Source organism: Mugil cephalus, chromosome 11 (genome assembly GCF_022458985.1).
Source record: "Mugil cephalus isolate CIBA_MC_2020 chromosome 11, CIBA_Mcephalus_1.1, whole genome shotgun sequence".
Lineage (NCBI taxonomy): Eukaryota > Metazoa > Chordata > Actinopteri > Mugiliformes > Mugilidae > Mugil > Mugil cephalus.
This window is the reverse complement of record NC_061780.1, coordinates 7,757,792-7,779,171: the sequence shown is the minus strand read 5'-3', so window position 1 is coordinate 7,779,171 and position 21,380 is coordinate 7,757,792. Positions and strand designations below refer to the sequence as shown.

Here is a 21,380-nt window from a genome sequence, read left to right as displayed (position 1 = left end):
TTTCCCATTTACTGGCGTTTGTTGTCCTGACATAGCGAATGCCTTCTTCAGTTTCTCAAACACTGAAGCTTGTCATACAGGTAGATGGGAAAAGGCTTTGAATGTCACATCTGTGTGTTCTTCGTATTGACAGGTGCAAGCCATGAATGAGGTGTCAGCTTTGAGCCCCTTTCCTGCTCGATACACAAGCATCAATTTCACTACAAGCCAGTCAGGTGAGAATGGGACAGAGAGGCTGGAAAAAGATGAGATGAAAGAGGACGGGGCGCTTTGATGATGATGACGTTTGTGTAGATACCGTGTGTGTGTACGTGTCTGTGTGTGTGCGTCTCCCCCCCTCGCTCCCTTTCTTTCGGCCCTGCCGCTCCATCTTTTCTGCTCCTGCTCTCTGGACAGGAGGTTGCTCGAGGTTACAATATCCTGTCACATCCCATTAGAGTCACGGTGGAGGAAGAAAGGGACAAATGAGGGATGGGAAGACAAAGAGTCAGACAGAAAAGGGAGATGAAAGCAGACGAGTGAGGAGAGGAGAATGGGGGCATTGTGCAGACCTAGTACACCACTGTACAATTTTCCAAGGAGCCAATCAAGACTGTGTGGACGTCTCATTGAGCTCAAACGGTCTAAAATCCTCCAGTGTGCTCTCAGAGTTTATTGATAAATGAATGGAATGATGGAAAGTCCGCTTTAACTGGCCTAGCCTGTCGGCTGCCAGCACACTGACTGTAACTAGATCCTTCTTGGCGCTCCATAAAGACTCCACATTCATGCTCTAATGAATATCCTCCACCGGTTCTGTTATACTGCCCTCATGTGGTCATCATCGCCCCAACGCCGTTCTGCTGGCAGCTCATCAGTCATCTCCTGTCTCCCACAGTTCCCAGCACAGTCCCCATGATGCACCAGCTGAGCCGAGCCCCCGACTCCATCACTCTGTCCTGGCCTCAGCCCGACCGGCCCAACGGAGACATCGTGGAGTACCAGCTCAGATACTATGACAAGGTACGCTTAATGAAATGGCGCACATCTTCCAGAGTCATACTGGTCATATTTCCACACATTAAAAATGGATGTCCTCCTCCTGTGTCTCTCAGGGCTCAGATGTGGACAGTGCACTGAGTGTGTACAGTGAAACCAACACGGTGACAGTCAACTCCCTGATTCCCGGCTCCATCTACGCCTTCCAGATCAGAGCTCGAAATGAACGAGGCTTCGGCCCTTACAGCAACACCATCTACTTCACCACGCTGCCACTGGGTACAGCACTCATTCACTACAACGCCACGGTTCTTATTACCAGACTGCTGAACAAGTGGAATTTACCATGTTTAGGCCAAGAGGCCTCATTGATGTAAAGAAAAAGATAGCGTTTTGTTACGTAATTAGTTTCAGCCAGAAACCGAAGATTTAGAGATGATGTATCTGATGACTTGCGCGATTAAACATCTGATGATTGCCTCATGTTTTCTCCCACAGAGGAGCATTCGCAGCAGATCCACAACCGACTTCCTCTGCTGGTGGGGTCGGTGATGGGTGGGGCGGCGTTTCTCCTTGTTGTGGCAGCGATCGTGGTGGTGGTGGTATTTCGCAGGTAGGTGATTTAAAAAAATCACACGCATACTTGATATGTGTGTGCAATATGTGTGTAAATTCACATGGTTTTCCTTCACACGGCAGTAAGAGGAGGGAGAGTCCGTACAGCGACAGACTCCAGAGGTACATCAGTAACAGAGGTGAGCAAGCGTTTATTGAATTTACTGTGATTCAATTAAAGTCTTAAATGAGATATTTGCTTTGCATTTATTACAACATTTTAGGTGAGCCAGACAATTAAGATTTGACTCTCCTTTCATTTTCTAATATAATGTTATAATCATAGTGGTATTTTATTACAGAGCCCCTAAAGGGACATGGGGGAAATAATAAATAAGAAGAATTATCTCACAAGGTGCACATATAGAGAGGCAGATAACTGCCTTTGTCACACGGGACTAGTTTTATCTGGGACCTCTAGTAATTTTTAATAATGTTCATCCGAAAATTACCATATTTCTGGTAACACGGACGTCCTGTAATAACAGTAATCCAGTGTGAATGTCTCTGACCCATTTACACCGAAGAAATAATTAAATCAAACATTTGAGTGTTTATTGGCAAATTCGGAGCTGAATTAAATACTGTCAGTGACTAGTTTTATCACAGGACCTCTGTGTCCCCAGAAATATGGTAATTTGTGGTGTAACTTTGACTTTACATATTAGACATGGACGATTCACACGGGACTCACAGACAACCGCCGACATTATTACAAATGACTGCAGGTCCCAGATAAAAGTAGTCCGAATAGTGTGAATTCATTTTTTGCAGATATGCTCAACTGGCTGAAATCAGAGAAACTGTCAGGCAGGAGTCAGTGTTAAAGTTTAACATGCGACCACACTGTCGTACTCGTGATTGTTTTGTTGTACTTTACGTGTGTTCTGGTCATTTGAGCATGATTAAACATGAACTAGATTAAAATGTGATGAACTAATCCAATGTGAATCAACATCTCGAGATGGGAAGACTTTTGTTTGAGTCACTAAATCACGATGTAAGTGAAAGTGTGGACTGATGTTGGGGAGCACAGTGGAGACGTCTCTGACTTATTCACCCGTCTAGACTGATGAAATCATTAAATCAAGCTGGGTTAAATACTGACAGGTCGTTGGTAATTTCTTCCCCGCGATAAATAATATCGAAAATATATTTCGTATTATCCATCATAACTTATTAAAGTAACTAAAGCTGTCAAAAGTACAAATTACCCTCTGACATGCAGTGGAGTGAGGCGGAAAGCAGCAGAGAAACACAGACACAGGAGTGTTACCTGAATCACAGGACGTCCCAGGTGAAACTAATACATCTTTCATCTTGTGCACCCCCTAGAGGCAGCTCACACACGAGATACATATCTCGTCAGCACGAGATAGTTCTTCTTGTTTATTTTTTCCTTCAAGTCCCTGTAGGAGCTCCGTATTTTATAGATGTAAAAGAATTCATCTTTATGCAAGGAAGGATTTCTCCTAGGACTTACAGAAGTTATTTGAAAACAGTAATTTAATATTTTCCTGAATGAATGAACCCAATATTTATTTGCAGACATTCACTGATCGGGCTTAACATTATGACCACTGACAGATGAAGTAAACAGCATTGATCATCTTGTGAGAATTCAGTGTTCTGCTGGGAAACTTTTGGATCTGGCTTTTGTTTGGATGTTATTTAGACATGTACCTCCCCACCTAGACCAGACCAGAACAGACACCCCCACCCAATAACAACAACATCCTTTTTCCAGACACCACAAGGGAGTGTATGTTGATGCATCTATGTTTTTTTGTGAAAAATAATGTCTATCTCTCATGGAATGAAAGGTAATCCCAACCTTGCGTCATGATAATACATTTGTGATTAAAATAAGGAGCTTATCTTTCTATTCCAGGTGGAGTGAAGTACTATGTGGACCCATCCACTTATGAGGACCCCAGTGAAGCTGTCAAAGAATTTGCCCGTGAGATCGATCCTACTCACCTCAAGATTGAGGAGGTGATTGGTGCAGGTAAACCTGACGCCCTCTTTTCTTTTATATGTTACAACAGTTTTGTGAAAATGGTAAGCATAGTGTTATCTTTTCTTTGCTCTCCAGCCCAGTTCGGTGAGGTTTCTCGTGGCCGTTACCGCCCCCTGGGCCGCAGAGAAGTGCTGGTAGCCGTGAAGACTCTACGCTGGGGGGCGTCGGAAAGAGAGAGGGGGATGTTCCTCAGTGAAGCAGGGGTCCTGGGGCAGTTCGATCATCCCAATGTGCTGAAGCTAGAAGGTGTCGTCACCCGCACCCCGCCAGAGAGGATCGTCACTGAGTTCATGGAGAACGGGCCTCTGGATGCCTTCCTCAGGGTGACAAAATAAAACACTGTTTGCACTTTCCCTATGAGGCCTGTTGTTGATGACTGCATCCTTGATACTCCACACTGAAAACCAAAAACTCATTTTAATTCCTTCAGGAGAACGAAGGCCAGTTCAGTATCCTCCAGCTCGTTGGAATGCTCAGAGGAGTTGGTGCCGGGATGCGTTATCTATCGGAGAGAAACTTCGTCCACCGAGACCTGGCAGCCAGAAACGTGCTGGTCAACTCCAACCTGGTCTGCAAAGTGTCCGACTTCGGCCTCTCCAGACTCATGAGGGGCCTGGACCACAACATACCTACATACACCGCCTCACTGGTACGTTCTGGGAGTTGCGTCTGTGACTTCTTGTCAGAGGCAGCTGTTTCATCGTGCATCTTTGTCCTCTATTAGGGCAGTAAGATTCCTGTGAGGTGGACGGCACCGGAAGCTTTCCAACACCGCAAGTTCAGCTCAGCTAGTGATGTGTGGAGCTTTGGCATACTCATGTGGGAAGTGATGTCGTACGGGGAACGTCCATACTGGGACATGAGCAACCAGGAAGTAAGTTTGAAGAAGAATGTTGAATCCAGTCGCTAACCTTTTCGTGTTCCTTTTATTCCTTCGTGTTCCTTCCTTTAGCTACTAAGTGAAGCTATAAAAATGAAGAAATTAAAAAATATGTAAGATGCTATAAAGTAGACAAAACTAACTTCCCAGCGTACAACTGTATCTTGTTATTTTCTATGAAGGAGGCTAATAAGTAAGCTACATCTTTTACATTTCTGAGTTAATCTAGAGAAATAAAAAGGGTTATTTTGGGAAAGTAGACACCCAGTACCTCAAATCAACATGCTGCTACTTGCAGCCACTTTTTATTTCCTCCTCCTCGTGTTACATAACATGCAGATTTAAATGGTGACAAAATGCCAAACAGCTGAAATTTCCATAATTTTCACTTAGTCAGTCTTGCAAGCACTCAGCGGTCAGTGACCTTTTATGGAAGCCAATTACAGAAGACTCCTCACACCATCTGGCCCACTTATGTCTCATGCCTCCCTCTCTCTGTCTGCAGGTGATGAAGGCAGTAGCGGATCAGTATCGTCTCCCTGCCCCCCACAACTGCCCCTCTGCCCTCCACTCTCTCATGCTCCAGTGCTGGCAGGCCGATCGAGGGGACCGGCCAGGCTTCGACACACTCCTGTCCTCTTTGGATCGGCTCATCAGACACCCTGCCTCCCTCAAGGCCGAGCCAGCGCGGTGAGACTCCTGGCGCACGCTGCCGCGCGACATATCCGAGGCAGCAGGTGATGCACAATCTGTTACATTTATGGATCCTCATGCCCTCGTTTTTGACATTTGCAGAAGCTGCTCCCAGCCACTGCTCAGCCCCACCCCGACAGACTTATCGGCGGTGGCGACAGTCAGCGACTGGCTGAAGGCGCTACGGATGGAGAGATATCAGGATGAGTTTGAACAAGCGCAACTAGACACGTTAGACAGAGTCAGCATGCTAACCATGGAGTGAGTATATTTGTTTATTACTTCGGTATTATGTGTCATCAGCCAAAACATGCAAAGCCTGCAAGCAAAGGCAACAATCCCTGCAATGAAAGAGGATAGGGCAGGACGCCACAAGTTTCTGTGTTGGTTGTTGTTGTGGAGCTGCAGATGAAGTTAGCAGGCGGCTGATGGAGGCCTCTGATAAAGAATCCTGAGACAAAATGGACGAGGTGTTTAAGAGACAGGGGCTACAGATTGATTGGCTCAGAGAAAGTAGGCAAATATATCAATGGACTAGAGTGATGACAGTGAGTGGCAGGAATAGCCCACCTTCACCATGGAGGAAGGAAAACAGAGTGTGAGGGGTCTTCCAGATCTTCCTCACTGAACTTTCATCAAAGCTTTATTAATTTTGACTAATTTGCTATCATCTGAATTCTTCTGCAGAGACGTCCAAAACCTCGGAGTGAACCTGCTGGGACACCAGAGGAAGATTGCCACCGCTGCTCAGCAGCTGAGGGCCTATCTGACGCAGGGTCAGGTGGAGGTCTGAACTCTACCAGCAGTTCAACCCGTGCTATGGATTTCCAGGATTTTCACATTCCTCCGCTCGTTGCGTCTGGTTTCCGCAACACATAATTGTGATGGAGCACATTTCAAGCCAAAACTAAATCAGCAAACTGGACTTTTTCCTCGCCAGTCCCTTGGGACAAGCAACAAAAGAGGGATGCACTATGTGAGCTGCAGTTTAGATCACCTTGAGGTCAGGAAGTTGCTGGGGACTTTAAAGATTCCTTTGCATTTCGTCACTCTATTTCACTTTACTGTAGTCTCCCTTCTTCATTCGTTACCCATCTGCAGTCCTTGCTCCCACCTCGTCTTCCACCTCTCTTCTTCTCGGCAGATTTTTAATTTCACATCATCATTGAGTACATTAAATATGTTTTTTGATCTTTCATTAAGATATTTATGGAGAACACTCCTCACAAAGAATTGCGAAAAGACAATCAAAACCCTTTTCTAATACTTCTCATTTCTATGTAAATGTATGACACTTGCTCTATATTTAATATGCCAAATGCTGGAAAGCATATTGGAATAACTTGCAGCAAATGGCAACCCACTGAGGTCTTACCATTAGCTTTCAGATAAAGCACCAATCCAAAGTCAGTGCTGCAAACCCTGAGGTTAGATGTCACTCACTGCCATTAAACTGGGAAAACAAAACCTGGATGACACATTGCTTTTAACAACAGAAGGCTCCTGTTATTTCCCCTTCAAAGAGACATATCCAGGGTCTGAGAGCAGCCCGGTTTGTACGACCCACTCTCACGGCAAAGCTTCTCAGTGACCGCAGAGCTAACATGCTGTAAAACGTTACGAACCTCACCTCTGCTGCAAACGCGACGACGACGGAGCCGAACAGCACTCACCTTTATGTGTACATCTCACACTTCACCTCTTTTTGTTTAAATGCTAGACACTGAGTCATTGGAGCGTTGTGAATGTGTGAAATTGGAAAGATCTGATCTGATTTACACTTGAAGGAGGGAAGCGAAATGCTTTGTAAGTATGTACCCATGTGACTGTAACATGTGTGTGACTGCGTGCGTGCGTGTGTGTGTGTTTGAGACAGGTGTGTCAGGCTACACACAATACTAGCTGTTACTTGTATGAGTGTTCACCACGATTCTGTAATTGTGCAAATTTGTAAAATAAATATGATTTTATTTAACAAAAATGTACTTACTTCTTGTTTTTCTAAGTGCCACTCTCCTAATAGTGTTTTAATTCATTTTTGATGGTAAAGATGCTGATATTTATGGGGCAAAGGTATGAATAACTTTACAGTCTTGCCATCTAAAGCCTGCTATACATATATCGTGATACAAAAAAAACAAATAAATAAATATCCAGTGAGTGGCAGGTGTGTGGATAAAAATGCAGACTGGTTGGAGATGATAGAAAGGCAACAGTAACTCAAATAACCACTGGTTACAACCAAGGAATGCAGAATACCGTCTCTGAACGCACAACACGTCCAACCTTGAAGAAGATGGGCTATAGCAGCAGAAGACCACACCGGGTGCCACTTCTGTCAGCTAAGGACAGGAAACTGAGACTACAGTTCACACAGGCTCAACAAAACTGGATAAAAGAAGATTGGAAAAACGTTGCCTGGTCTGATGAGTCTCGATTCAAGCTGTGACATTCAGAAGCAGGGTCAGAATTTGGCGTAAACAACATGAAAGCATGGATCCATCCTGCCTTGTATCAACGGTTCAGGCTGCTGGTGGTGGTGTAATGGTGTGGGGGATATTTTCTTGGCACACTTTAGGTACAAACTGGTCATGGTTTAAATACCAAGAGCCTACCTGAGTATTGTTGCTGACCATGTCCATCCCTTTATGACCACAGTGGACCATCTTCTGAAGGCTACTTCCAGCAGGATAATGCACCATGTCACAAAGCTCATATCATCTCAGACTGGTTTCTTGAACATGACAATGAGTTCACTGCATTCCAATGGCCTCCACAGTCACCAAATCTCAATCCAATAGACCATCACCTTTGGGATGTGGTGGAACGGGAGATTCACATCATAGATGTGAAGTCGACAAATCTGCAGCAACTTTGTGATGCTCTGAAAAATGTTTCCAACATCTTGTTGAAAGTACGACACTAACAATTAGGTGGTACTGAAGGCAAAAGGGGTCCAACCTTTTACTAGCAAGGTGTACCTAATAAAGTAGCCGGTGAGTTTATATTGTGTTGCACCAACACATGTCTCTGTCATTTTGCTGACACCGCCAGTCTGAATCAAAGAACCACTTTGTTTAATTCAATCCAGTTTGACAGCACCACAAACTACATCCTGCAAAACTATGAAACAGTTCAATGACCGGCTCTTGCAAGTAGTTTCAACATAACACTGAGGAAGGGGATTTCATGACGGATGTTTGTTATATTTTCGTGAGCAAGAAAGCTGAAAGCATGTGCAAATTGCTTTATAAGTGATACACCTTGGGAATCCAGTTTCAACACAGCAAAGGGTGTCCAAAGGTTCAAATCATTCCATCATGCAAGATCACCTATAGCTCAACTCCAGATTTACAGAAAAAAAAAAACATGGGAGACATAGAAAACTGTACACTGTGCCTTTAATGCTGCTACTAAAATGAAAGCAGGTCAGTCACCTTGATGTGCTAACATCTCCTTCACGGTGTTAAAGGGTGAACCACGCGTTTCACAGATCAGCAGGTTTGTGTAAAATCACAGTTTGGGATCTGCATGGATCAGCATCAGTCCAACAACACAAACTGCTCTCCCTCATGTCCCACTGCTGCTGATATCAGAGCAGATCTGACTGACAGCAAGTCCGCACACACGAACCACCACCTTATTATACCAGTGTGCTCCAGCTGGCACAGTGACATACAGCGTTTTACTGTGAGACTGCAGAGTGGCCTTCAGATTGTATCAGTGTCGAATCGCTGGGTCATTTTTTACAAAGGTCAAACAATTTTAACCCTTCATACTTAATTTTACACTGAGGCTTTTTTACACAGTGTGTAATCTGTAAACAAAATGTGAACGTAATCTGTAAATGTTCATGTTATAAATATATTTATATCTACAATTGTTTCTAAAATTGTGACAGTGACAAATTTACTGCCAACATAAAAATGACAACTTTCTGTCTAAACTTCAAAATGTAGCATCCCTGAATGAGTTAAAAAAGTTGGTGAAATCTGTTCAATATGTCTGTGTGCATTTGTTTTGATTGAGCTTTTCTTTTTTACACAACTCTGTGATTTTATAGCATTATTTTTAATTTTTTGTTATTTGTTGTTGAAAGTCTTCACTTCCCTTGAAAAAGACAGGACAATCCTGATCTAAATAAAGCCTTAATAATTTTCTTTAAAAAAAGGTAAGATTCCTTGTACGCTTACCATTTTCTTTGCTTTCTACTTTTTAAAAAGAAAATAAAGTTATGTCTTAGAAGATGATCATAGTCTTTCAAATTTAAATCTCTTTATTTGTCAGGACTGCAAGTAACTTCCATAAAATATGAGAATAGCTCACAAGACATGTCTTTTCCAAGTAAATATGAATCCTATTTAATCTGAATTCATAGGAGCTTAATGATGTTTTAATACAAAACCTTAAACCAACAAGCAACTGTGCTATCGTAAAAATGACATCTCCCTGTAGTTCCTCTTAAATAATGATTAGAGCATCTGTTCGCCGTCATAAACCTGCCAGAGATGTCTGTAATAATTGTTTTCTGTGCTGTCCTCACTCGAATTAACACAGGCCTGTTATGTATGAGCTGAAACACAGAAGACAGAAACCACAAAATCTTGTTTTTACAGTGTTATTGTTTCCTTATAAAGACATTATCAGTGTGGAAACCATTGGTCTTTATGACACTGCGTAAAGACTGTGCTCCCCGTCTGGTAAACAGCTATTATCTCCGCAATACTAAATGATGGCCACATGTCTGGCCATCATCAGGGCCTCCTATAGAGTCTTCCCAAACCCTGTTTATCCTGCGGCCAACTGGCCTGTTAGTCATGTCCTATAAATGGTGTGGAAAAATACCTGGACACTACAACCGAGGTGACCAGAAATGTTGACTGAAAATGATAAATCTGTTTGGAATTTAAATATTTTATCGGTTGGTTGCTTCAACTTTTATTTTAAAAAAAGAGAAAATGGTTTCCACAAATGTACCCTCATCTTTGTTTTCTGCCTTCACATGAAAGTGATGTTTCCTATTTGGACATGATGCTGCCAGACTCCAAATGATCATTATGGTTTTTGTAAGGCGGCAATTACCGCATCTGTGATCATTCTTGTTGACACATGAATGGAGCTCAAACGTGAAATCACTGTCAATGAAAGTGTCATCATCTTCATATTTACTCAAACAAATAGTCCCAGTTTCGCCCTGAGAAATGCGTCCAATTTTAGAAAAAAAAAAAAAAAAAAAAACGCCACCAAGAACACAGGGCCTGGATCTGAGGTTTGAGATACAACGTTTGCAATTTCCAAACAGGTTTCCTTAACAGTTTACAGGAACAATGACCGCAATGTGTTGACTTTCATGATGCTGCAGAATTTTCATAGTGGCCATGCAGGTTTTGGTGGTAGTCAGAGGAATGCAGACAGGCTTGGAGATAGCAAGGAGATATACTGGGAGCAGGGACTGGACCATTGCCACTTCACCTCTGAGGTGACAGAATGGAGCCAATAATTTGACTTCAGCGCGATAGGAAGAGTTTCCTGGTCAACAATGAGCAGAGTCTTAAACCACAACTTTCTCTGAGGGACTTCTGACCAGTGGGTGAAAGTCTACCTGCTCATTATCGCCTCGCTCTCTCTGTCTTACCTGTCCACTGTTCACTCGTCCTCCCTCTCCACCCTTTCATTCTCAACCCCTCCATGTGTCTCCTCCCTCGTGGCTGTCCGTATATAATGTGGATGCCACAGGGATTTCACTTCTCCTCAGGGACATTTTAGTGGCGCTGGTTCCTACTTTGAGTCTCATTACTGTATATCAACGGACATTGAGGCACTAAACTTTTTTAGTTTCAGGGTAAGATTGAGAAAATTACTATTCTGAACTGAAACTATATTTAAATGAACTGAAAATAACTTTCAAGACGGAAATATTGAATAAATTCCCGCCTGCTGGGATAGACTCTAGTGCTTGTCAATGTTGATTAATCCACTTTTTTTTCTTTCATTCTTTCAGGGGAACATCAGGTGACAATGTCGCCTTCTTTAGCTAGATCTGCTCCAAGCGAGCTCAACCATTGGTGGAGCCAGCTGAGGTTTCGCCTTCAAAACAAAAAAGGATGGAATGAGATGTTGGATGAGACATTTCTACTCCACACAAAAAAGTAATGATATCATACCTGAGACAACTTTCCACCATTTTCAATATTGCCTACCTTTAAAACAATGACAAAGCCTGTTTAAAAAATGTGATGTTCGGTTTCTGTCATTTCTCCCTCAGCATAAATGACATTCCTCTTTTCTATGCGGCTAAGAAGAACAGTGCTGGTTGCATCAAGAAACTGCTAAGCTGTTCATCCACCAACATCTTCGAGAGAGGTAAGACTGAGTTGTTAATGTAAACTGAGCTGTGTTGTCATACAAGTGTGTTTGAGATCTGTGAAGCTGCATTCCTCTCATCCAGGTGCCCTGGGAGAGACGGCGCTTCATGTCGCAGTGATGAGCGACAACCTGGATACTGCCGTGGCTCTGATGCACGGGGCTCCTGAACTCATCAACGAGCCCATGACATCCGAGCTCTTCCAAGGTGCATGAACATGAACTCACTGATAAAAGCGCACATCATGCAGTTCAGATCTCACTCTATGTATTCAGCTTAGGTCCAAGCTCTAATGATGAAATTACAGCTAATTGAGACTGCACTGATGTCTCCTGTCTGTCCCTGCTCGACCTCAGGCGTTACTCCTCTCCACATCGCTGTGGTGAACCAGAACATCGATCTGGTTCATCATCTGATCAGCTGTGGAGCCGATGCAGCCACACCTCGAGTCACCGGCCTGTACTTCAGGAAGAGGATAGGAGGCCTTCTCTATTGCGGTAAATCATTACGAGGGAGCACATGTTCAAAATGTGTGGGGTGTCAAAACTGCCAGCACTTTTTGGGGGGCGGTCGTGGCACAAAACATGCTTTTCAAAATATGTACTTGCTCAACAGGTGAGCACATCCTGTCTTTTGCTGCATGCACCGGCAACGAGGACATTATCTCCATGGTGATCGGCGCAGGGGCCAGCACCAGGATCCAAGACTACCGCGGTATGAAATGCTGATCGACCGCTTGAGTTTGAGAAATGTCAGTGTTGCTTCATATTACAACACAAAGTAGGCTTTGTGTTGTAATATAAAGATCTTCAGGGGCCCTAAGAGCAATTTCTGCTCTTATGGTTTGGATTCACATAATTTCATTTATCAGAGATTCCAAAATTAACTGAGACACGTTTTCTGCTCTTATATCTTACATCACCCTTTGGCAACCTTTAGTTTTAATACCTGGTAGTTTTAGTTTTATATTATTGTCATTGATTGGAAAGTGTGTTTTATCTATTTCTGTACGTGTACTATAAAGTCCTAAATTAATTCCATCACAGATGTCCTGAGGGGCATCAACCATCTTCAACATTACTGGCATTGTAACCGCACGGTTGATCTTTTTTGTAGTAGTAGTAGTAGACAATAAAATGCTTACCTGTTTTCTAACAATTGCCAGTCATTCGGTTTGTAAGATACACAGATTAGCACGTGTGAATACATTATATATATAAATAGTGAAGCTGTGGCTTTTATACTTTTTGAGATTTAACACTTTCGAACAGACGACCACAGCTCAAATATACATCATACAGCTTCAGTATTTATATCGTATGAATCTGTAAATTCGGGTGAACATTATATACTGATATCTACTGATATCAGAACTATAAAACTCCTGGTGCCTCGGGGAACAAGGAAATGGAAATCCTTTAAGAAGGATAAATCAGCCATGCACGTCCATGCAAATCTGCATCTCTGTTATATTAATAATTAACTGCCTTGTTTCCTCCTCTTGTGACTCCTGTCTAAACACGTCTTATCTTCTCTCTAGGCAACACTCTGCTTCACATTTTGGTTCTGCAGCCCAACAAGATGATTGCGTGCCAGGCCATTGACCTGATTATGGCACGCGATGCAGAGCTGGACCAGTCAGTGCCACTCGATATGGTGCCCAACTACAGAGGCCTCACACCTTTTAAACTGGCAGCCAAAGAGGGAAACATTGTGGTGAGTGGAGCATGGGGAGGATCACATGGTGAAAACCCGGCATGAAAGGTGGAGCAGATTATTTCACTAATCCTGCCTTTACTGCTGCTATTCCTTCTGTCTCTCTCAGGCATTTCAGCACTTGGTTAACAAAAGACGTGTGGTTCAGTGGCGTCTGGGGCCTCTGAGCTCTCACCTGTACGACCTGACGGAGATCGACTCATGGGCAGACAGCATGTCAATCCTGGAGGTCATCGTGGCCAGCCATCAGAGAGAGGTACGAGACAGTGTATGAACTGTGTTTAAGAGAAAACGCAATTTTGTCAAGAAATCTAAAGTATTTTTTGGTTTCTCCAGGCAAGAAGGATTCTGGAGGTGACTCCTGTGAGGCAGCTGGTCAGCCTGAAGTGGAATCTGTATGGGAAACATTACTTCAGGTAACGTCTCGTTTGTCTGTGTCTGAGGTCAAATATCTGAACTGCACACGTGTCCTGCTTTACAATGATGTTGCTTCCTCTCTTGTTACAGGCTGCTGCTGTTGCTGTATCTCCTGTACATTGGGACCTTCACACTGTGTTGTGTGTTTCGCCCTCTAAAGGATGCTCCGGAGAACTACACCACGTCAGAGAGGGACAAAACCATCAAGGTCCAGAAGTCACTCCACGTACGTTATGAATTGAATTTATGGCATTAATATGATGTGACACTCTTAATTAAAGCTGTGTTTCAGGTCACACAAGTAGAAAAATAAGCTTTTAAAATCGAACGGAATTTAAACGTATCCATCTTAGATTTAACAAAACACTCTCTAGTATAGTAATAATTATGATCTAAATTTAGCATATCAAAGACAGGGGTCATTCAAGAAGGTTTTCTAAGCATGGCTTTAGCTTGCGAAGGGGCATTTTTATAGTGTGTGCATTAGAGATTTAGTATGTTTAAAACTTTTTTAATAATGTAAAAATAGTCGTTTTAGTTAATTTAATGACTTTTTTTGCGTGACAGCATCTGTGCCGTGTAACAGTTCTAAGCAATTCCTCCACCGCTGCACCGGAAGAGGCTTTTTACCTCAAACGAGTACAGTGTCAGAGCCATGGTTTAGACAGGCTTCTGCTTTAAACATCAACATGTAAGGTTTATGAATAAGATCAAATCTCTGAACCCGTCTTTATGTGTTCATGATACACTGAGTGCATTTGTAAATGTCAACATGTACACCTACACACAGCGGAATAATGAGAAGCCTTTAATATTAATGCACACTTTAATTACCTTTTTGCCTGCCTCAGGAGAGTTACGTGACTTATGGGGATAACCTGCGGCTGGCAGGGGAGGTCATCAGCGTTCTGGGAGCTCTTGTCATCCTGTTGCTGGAGGTCAGAATAAGAAACATGACTCATCTTCATGTACATCGCACGTTCTAGCACTACATTGTATTGACACATTCACCGTTATCCCTTTTCCCAACAGATCCCTGACATACTGAGAGTAGGAGCAAAGCGTTACTTTGGCCAGACAGCGCTGGGAGGCCCCTTCCATGTCATCCTGTAAGTAGAAACACTACTGAGCAGCAAAATACGGGCGTTACGTTTTTCTCTAACCTGGATGTTTGCTGTTTCAGTATCAGCTATGCGTGCCTAGTGGTGCTGCTGTGTGTGTTCAGAACCACCGGGGTGCAGGGGGAGGCTGAGGTGATGGCGGTGTGCCTGGTGCTCGGCTGGTGCAACGTCATGTTCTTCGCCCGAGGTTTTGAAATGCTCGGCCCTTATGTCATCATGATACAGAAGGTAAACGGCAGCTCGGCCTCAGCTGAAATGGTTCCGTTCACACACCTGTCGTTCTGGTCTTGGAGGTTTGTCTATTTGTGTTGTCAGGCTGAAGTACCTTGTGTCTCATTTCCCTCTAGATTATATTTGGAGACCTGACAAAGTTTATGTGGCTGAGTTTCATTGTGCTCATTGGGTTTTCCACCTGTGAGTATATATTTTTAGAGATGCACAAACAACATGTTCACCTTCACCGAATGTTTACAGAAGATTTTGACTTTGACTCTTCTGCTCCCTTACGTACTCCCTTATTGTTTCTCCTCAGCCCTCTGGATGGTGTATATGACCCAGGATATAGACACCATCCCTTCCTACCACTCGTTCCCCGTCACCCTCTTCTCCCAGTTTGAGCTCAGTGTGGGTCTCATCGACTTGCCCGTGGACCACACCGTCTATACACCCCCGATCGTCCATGTGCTACACGTCACCTTTTCTGTGGTCTCCTACCTACTTCTACTAAACCTGTTGATCGCCATGATGAGTGACACACACTGGAGGGTGGCCCAGGAGAGGGATGAGCTCTGGAGGACTCAGGTCACAAATAACTCAATTATCTAAATAAACACCTTGGAGGCATTACTGCTGTGTCATGGTTACAAGCGTAATGTTGTTGTGCAGGTGGTGGCCACAACTCTGATGCTAGAGAGGAGGCTTCCCCGCTGCCTCTGGCCTCGACTTGGCGTATGTGGGCTAAACTACGGCCTGAAAGAGCGCTGGTACCTCAGGTGAGAGAGCAATGGAGATCCAACACAGCAGAAATGTACATACTGATGTAGATTATTAGGTAAGTGAGCACAGATGACTATTTGTACAAAAATAACGAACAAAGTTGCGCCAGAACAACCAGCCACAGACTTAACTGATGCACAGCAGCCACAAGTCAGCGTGAGGAAGAAGCTAAGTTCGTGTTTCTTATTGTGGAAGTCAAAGGGTTCATGACAGATTTTGTAATATTACAAGGAATGACTAATAAATAAATAATTCAGTTGCTTCCTGAAGATTTTCCTGTATGATTCACAATGGAGCTGTGTCCAAACGCTGGTCAGCGTAGCTTAGCATAAAGAGTGGATAAACAGTAAGCCTGGTATCTATGAACACTACTGGTGACAGCTGAGGGTTGCTCGAACACGAACTAACGCCTCGTCTCCAGATAGCGACAGATAACCGCGACTAATAGGTTCAACTCATTCTCTGCGCAGGGTTGAGGACAGAAATGACCCCATGATGCAGAAGATGCGCCGATACATCAAGGCCTTCTCCAAGGAGGAAGAAAGCGAGAAAGAGCCACTGGAGAAGTCCGACTCAACGAAGGAAACCCCGAAGCTCAGACCTAAATACAGAGGATTTAACAACAGGAAGGCACTGACGGGGTGGGACATGATTCGCCACAGTTTGGAATTGGAGCAGGAAGAGCCAGAGGAAGACCGGGACATTAAGTATGTTTAGAATGAAATTCTGCCACATCCTGAAGAGCTTCCATCAGCTGAAGAGTCCCGAACATATGAAGTAAAGTGTTGATTAGCTTCAACCCACTTGCAAGAAGAGGATTCAACTTCTTGGTTTCTCTATGTAGTCCACAGTGCAATTATTCCAGCAGTATTATGCTATAGAGAAGAGTTTGTTATTTTTGTAGCAGTATGAAAAAGATGTAGCAGTAATGTATCCTAAGCTGAAGTGAAACATAAACATTCAATCATCATGTAGTTGCATGAATACTTTTGTATAATAATAAAAATGTATTGAGACAAACACTGGCCTTTATTTATGAAACATTCATACAGCAGAATCATATGAGTGAGATTAAAGTGTATATGTGAATATGCATAACAATATTCGGATACAAATTAGGCTACAAAACACTATAGAAAAGATTAAAAATAAGTCTGACTGCACATCATCCCTGGTATCAAAGTTATTATGTGAGAAGCTGCGTTCTAGATTTTGCTACTCTACTGACTGAAATGTAAAAAGGAAACAAAATTGAATTGACATTGTTACTGAAGAATATGCACTTGTTAATATAGAGTTTGTTTGCTCATTGCTCTGTAAGGAGACGATGACGCTCTCAGAGCTGCACCTCGCAGATGTAGTAAGCCTGCGCTTGGCAGGAAGCGCTGATCCAGTTCTTCTCAGCATTGATGTCACTGCAGAGAATCCCACAGTCCCCAACCCGTGAGGGCTCCTGCCAGAAACTGCATAAAAAAAGCAAAAAAAGAAGGAGATTCAACTGTTACACTGTGATCTCTGGACATTACTGGACAATTAAGCAATCTTGTGTGCCTGACACCTGTACAATCTAATGCAATCCAATGCAGCAGCTGCACTATAACATTAATATTTACAAAACATGCTCTTTACACACTTCACACAGAATGTGTAAATTCAATTTTAAGCTTATTTTTGAGGCCACAGTGAAAGTTGATATTGGGAATGCGGGAATGCAACCCGTTATTGGATTAATCAAAACATTATAAATCAGTATAAATTTCAAAAAAAAAAAAAAATGGCAAAAGGAAGTAGATTATATCTAGAATAATTTGCTAATCACTAATTCAGATAATGTGGAAGAATGACCTCTCTCGCAGCATGGTGTTGTTCACCCAGGTCCACGCGTCGGCGCGGTTTCTCAGCCCGATCCAGTATTTCAGGCTCCCTTTCGCAGTGAGGAAATTCTAGAGGGCAGAGAGACCCGGTCACACTCAGGACATTATCGCCATATTTATGAGCTGCGTAGGTTATGGTACACGGGTAAGGATGCAAAGCGGCGTCGGAGTTTAAAAGATTTGAGATCCACCTGAACTTTCTGGTTGCCAACAACAGCCAGAGATCCCCCTCTAGCGGTGCAGTTTCTCTGGCTCTGGTCCCAGTTCATCCGTATGGTGGACAGGTAATAACATGATCTGCCAAAAGCCAGCCAGCCTTTAGAGCACTGCTGGCAGCCGATGCCTGGAAGTAGATAGAAAGACAGTGTTGATTTAAAAAAAAAAAAAAAGTAATGAAAGTGCCATTCCTACTTTGACTAGACATGAGTATCAGTATCGGTATAACAGCTTTCCTTTTCTTTTGTATATTCAAGTACAGTATGTATATATGTACACACATGTACTGCATGGGTCCCCGTGCAATCACACAGAAAACGTAGATAAAATGTCCAAATTGTGCTTTGAATGAAATAACGTGGCACAGCTCTCTAAAACCAAACACGTGAAATAACTTCCTCCGGGGCAGAGCACCGAAAGCAGAACTATCACCAAAACCTTCACGTGTTTTTACCGGACCTGGTTGTTTCTTTGGCTCGCTCAGTGTTTTCTACGCTGTATTTTTCCACATGGCGTCACACTCACGTTGGACAAAGCTGTCTGAGTATTGGAACTGGCACTGCTCGAAGCTGCATGTCGGAGCAGACGCAGGATTTTGCCCGTCAGCTGGCTTGTATGCTCTGGTGTCCTCTGGCACGGGGCACACTGTGGGTCCAGTTCGCACTAGAAATCAGAGAAGAGTGGGAGGAGTTTTGAGGAAAAGAATGCTTGCATGTCTGCAGCAGTGCAGCCGCACACACTTTGTGCTCCTGCGTCGTTGTGTTGTTGTGAAAGAAAATGATAAAAGCAGCAAGATAGATGGATAGATTAGTTTATTCATCCCCGAAGGGAAATTAGGTCATCATAGCAGTCCGGTATTTGAAAACAATAAAATACAACAGAATAAAAAATGTCGAGCAAATCTGAATAAATCTTTTATAATCCGTGGTGCTCCGAGCACCATCCATCCACCGTCGGTTTCCTGTTACAGCCCCGACATGAATTTAGATCGATGGCTGCAGATACTCACTATTTACAGCGAGGGCCACAATGACCAGCAGCAGGACGATGCAGGTCACCAGGAGGAGAAGGCACGCAGCGCGGTATCGACGGACATTTCCTTCGCTCTGTTTGCCTGAGAAAGAGGAAAACATCAACCCCACGTTAATGGTCACAACAAAGGCCAGCGCCAAGTCTCAGGGAGCTACCCCGTCCTACCTTTCTCTTCCTCCAGTTTAACCGACAACTTGGATGACAAGTTTTCGCTGACTTCATCTTTTTTATCCTCCACATAACTGCGCCAGAATTTGATATACATGGAGAAAACTGTCCTGGTATTTCTCTGCCCTGCTTTGTCTTCCTGTCCTGCTGACTCACGACTGCCTGCAAACACTCGGATTTTAATAGCACCCCCTCCCTTCCTTGTCTTATCACTATAGCAACACAGCTTTCAGCGACTCCTAAATTATTCACAGAGCACAGTGCATGGACTGTCCTTGAATGCCCCCAACTTGTATCTGTCGGAGTCTTTAAGGAAAGAGTGTGTGAGCGAGAGGGAAAACCCAAACAAGCAGCAGACGGACGTGCCAGGCTTTCTGCTCCGCGGATCCAGCTGATAGGAATTCATTCCTGAGGTCACTTTAGATCAGTGTTTATGCGTTTGCAGGGACAGAACGTACAGTCATCACCGATGCAGATTTAAGACGGTCGTCCAAATATCAGATCACACAGCAGGATGTTGTGCAGACAGAGGGGCTCAAACAAGGCCTTCTAAAAGAGAGTGACGCCTGTTTCCACTTCCTTTATTGCACAAAGGGCCATGATCAGATTCTTCTGACTGACAGAAAAGACACAGAAAAGCTCACAGTGTCACAGCTTTCCAGTGCATCATTGGCTTTTTTGTGCGTTAGCACGCGTAAGTGTTTCTGACTAAACACATCGAGCACGTCCTCCTGAGTTGTGCTGACAACTAGAACAAAGATGTGTTACTGGTTTAGTTTCACGCTAGTGGTTAATGTGCTGCTATTGCCGCTGCACACAAGCATGATATTGGTAAAGAATAATTGTTTAATATAGTAGTCAAGGTAGTAGAAGTCGTACTACTTGTGCTACCAATAGTTATTACAGAGTAAATAATATTACAAGCAAACAGGACAATTTCATATCTACATTTTTCAGCATTTTCAGCATTTATATAACTTGTTTTAATATTGCAATATATTACAAATGTTGTAATATATTCATCTCATTCACAACAAATATCTTTGGCCACTATAGCACGGAAGAAGCTCTTCAAGAGTACTGCATATGGTATGAAGAAATATTGTGGTAAGCCCGCAGACAGAGACCACGAGCAGTTTGCAGATTAGTTGGAAAAGCAAAAAAATTAATGGTTAAGAATTCTTTTGAAATATGTCTGAGGCAACATTTCCTTTGTTAAAGTGGATTATCTGTGCAAGTCTAGGGGTTCTTTTGAGTTTTGTTGGCTCTGTTGATTTGATAAAACACTTAAAGATAGTAGTGGTATAATAGTAGTCCTGTTTATCATGTTAGCACAAATATGCACAAATATACAATATTATGAATTACACCAGAAAAGAAAAGGGAAAAGTTAAAATTAAAAAATGATTCCATTGTCAAAAAAAGTTAAACAATAAATAAAGTATCTCTGTAATTAGTATGTTCCAGTTTCCCCTAACTGATGATGTGGTTCAAGAAAAAAAAGCGACATCTTAGCTTCTGCTTTCATTCTTTCTATTTGACTCAATCTCCTTAGGGGAAAGGTGTGAATATCATCTTCTGCATTAACTTACAGTAAATAAGGTCCGGTGGAGACCTTATTTGCATGAAGCTGTACCTGCTGTTGCTGGTTTATCAGTAGGAAAGGCTTCAGAGTAGATGTCCTCACATGGATCTTGTAGTAGGGCATAGTGGTCTGTCTTTGGTTCCTCTGTCTTCGGTTCCTCTAAAGACAAAAATACACGTTTTATCAAGAGAAGTAAACTCACTGGGAATTTCTTCCAAATAATTCAAGAAAACTGAACACAAAGTCAAATATGTTACTCAGAACATGCCCAAATATTACACCAATTTTTATTTTTTTTTTTGTGCAAAATAAAAACGAGTGATTTCTACGTTCTATAAATTTCTTCTCTCACCTTCAAGTTTGACCTCCAGCATCGGTTCACTTGCTCCTTCATCTTCTCCCTTTTCTTCTTTTTCCGTCTCCTTGCCTGCAGGAATATCTTGCATCTCCATGCCTCCTCTTGTCCGGCTCCTACTTTCGATTTACCCGAAAATCTTTTCAGACCCAGCTCACCAGTTCGTTATGTAACGTTTTCATGAAACAAAGAATTGCAAGTGACACCCAGTAATCCTAAGATCAAGTGGCAATTAATTGTGTGACAATAAAGAAAATAAATGTTCCCAGACAGAAGTGTCCAGTGAATGTGTCTCATCTAATCTGAGATCATAGACTACTTCCCTAAAAACATTTCTCTGTTTCTTGTCC

General features: G+C 42.9%; 3 protein-coding genes across 4 annotated transcripts in view; 2 read left to right on the top strand and 1 right to left on the bottom strand.

Annotated features, from left to right (window-relative positions):
- Positions 1-7,167, top strand: part of ephb6 (eph receptor B6) — a 33,363-nt gene extending 26,196 nt beyond the window's left edge. The window contains exons 8-19 of the mRNA XM_047599136.1: positions 134-215; positions 878-1,002; positions 1,095-1,257; positions 1,477-1,591; positions 1,678-1,733; positions 3,485-3,601; positions 3,689-3,936; positions 4,044-4,262; positions 4,338-4,487; positions 4,999-5,183; positions 5,289-5,447; positions 5,874-7,167. Coding sequence (XP_047455092.1) covers positions 134-215; positions 878-1,002; positions 1,095-1,257; positions 1,477-1,591; positions 1,678-1,733; positions 3,485-3,601; positions 3,689-3,936; positions 4,044-4,262; positions 4,338-4,487; positions 4,999-5,183; positions 5,289-5,447; positions 5,874-5,979 — 1,725 coding nt within the window. The 3' untranslated portion in view covers positions 5,980-7,167. The remainder of the gene's footprint in view (positions 1-133; positions 216-877; positions 1,003-1,094; positions 1,258-1,476; positions 1,592-1,677; positions 1,734-3,484; positions 3,602-3,688; positions 3,937-4,043; positions 4,263-4,337; positions 4,488-4,998; positions 5,184-5,288; positions 5,448-5,873) is intronic.
- A 3,772-nt stretch (positions 7,168-10,939) lies between these two features.
- Positions 10,940-16,935, top strand: trpv6 (transient receptor potential cation channel, subfamily V, member 6). Its single transcript, XM_047598685.1, has 17 exons — positions 10,940-11,028; positions 11,188-11,335; positions 11,452-11,549; positions 11,635-11,757; positions 11,907-12,047; positions 12,166-12,264; positions 13,091-13,266; positions 13,376-13,522; positions 13,603-13,682; positions 13,774-13,909; positions 14,535-14,621; positions 14,716-14,792; positions 14,867-15,032; positions 15,152-15,218; positions 15,337-15,605; positions 15,690-15,796; positions 16,271-16,935. The coding sequence occupies exons 2-17, from the start codon at positions 11,205-11,207 to the stop codon at positions 16,515-16,517; spliced, it is 2,151 nt and encodes a 716-aa protein (XP_047454641.1). The 5' UTR covers positions 10,940-11,028; positions 11,188-11,204; the 3' UTR covers positions 16,518-16,935.
- On the bottom strand, positions 16,811-21,317 carry si:dkey-26c10.5 (uncharacterized protein LOC563797 homolog). Of its 2 annotated transcripts, XM_047598686.1 has the most exons (7): positions 21,028-21,317; positions 20,727-20,834; positions 18,900-19,004; positions 18,416-18,553; positions 17,866-18,017; positions 17,646-17,743; positions 16,811-17,263 (listed from the first exon to the last, which is right to left on the bottom strand). In XM_047598686.1, the coding sequence occupies exons 1-7, from the start codon at positions 21,125-21,127 to the stop codon at positions 17,137-17,139; spliced, it is 828 nt and encodes a 275-aa protein (XP_047454642.1). In that variant the 5' UTR covers positions 21,128-21,317; the 3' UTR covers positions 16,811-17,136. The 2 variants fall into 2 exon arrangements, with proteins under 2 accessions (XP_047454642.1, XP_047454643.1); XM_047598687.1 differs by lacking the exons at positions 20,727-20,834; positions 21,028-21,317 and adding an exon at positions 19,088-19,380.
- Between the last annotated feature and the right edge of the window lie 63 nt (positions 21,318-21,380).

Excerpts from the sequence above, each read along its gene's own strand:
- trpv6 (XM_047598685.1), top strand. The coding sequence starts at position 11,205 with ATGTCGCCTTCTTTAGCTAGATCTGCTCCAAGCGAGCTCAACCATTGG. Across the intron at positions 11,550-11,634 it reads CACCAACATCTTCGAGAGAG|GTGCCCTGGGAGAGACGGCG; the intron begins GTAAGACTGAGT and ends CCTCTCATCCAG. Across the intron at positions 15,797-16,270 it reads AAAGAGCGCTGGTACCTCAG|GGTTGAGGACAGAAATGACC; the intron begins GTGAGAGAGCAA and ends TTCTCTGCGCAG.
- si:dkey-26c10.5 (XM_047598686.1), bottom strand. The coding sequence starts at position 21,127 with ATGGAGATGCAAGATATTCCTGCAGGCAAGGAGACGGAAAAAGAAGAA. Across the intron at positions 20,835-21,027 it reads GCTGGAGGTCAAACTTGAAG|AGGAACCGAAGACAGAGGAA; the intron begins GTGAGAGAAGAA and ends TTTTGTCTTTAG. Across the intron at positions 17,264-17,645 it reads AACACCATGCTGCGAGAGAG|TTTCTGGCAGGAGCCCTCAC; the intron begins GTCATTCTTCCA and ends TTTTTTATGCAG.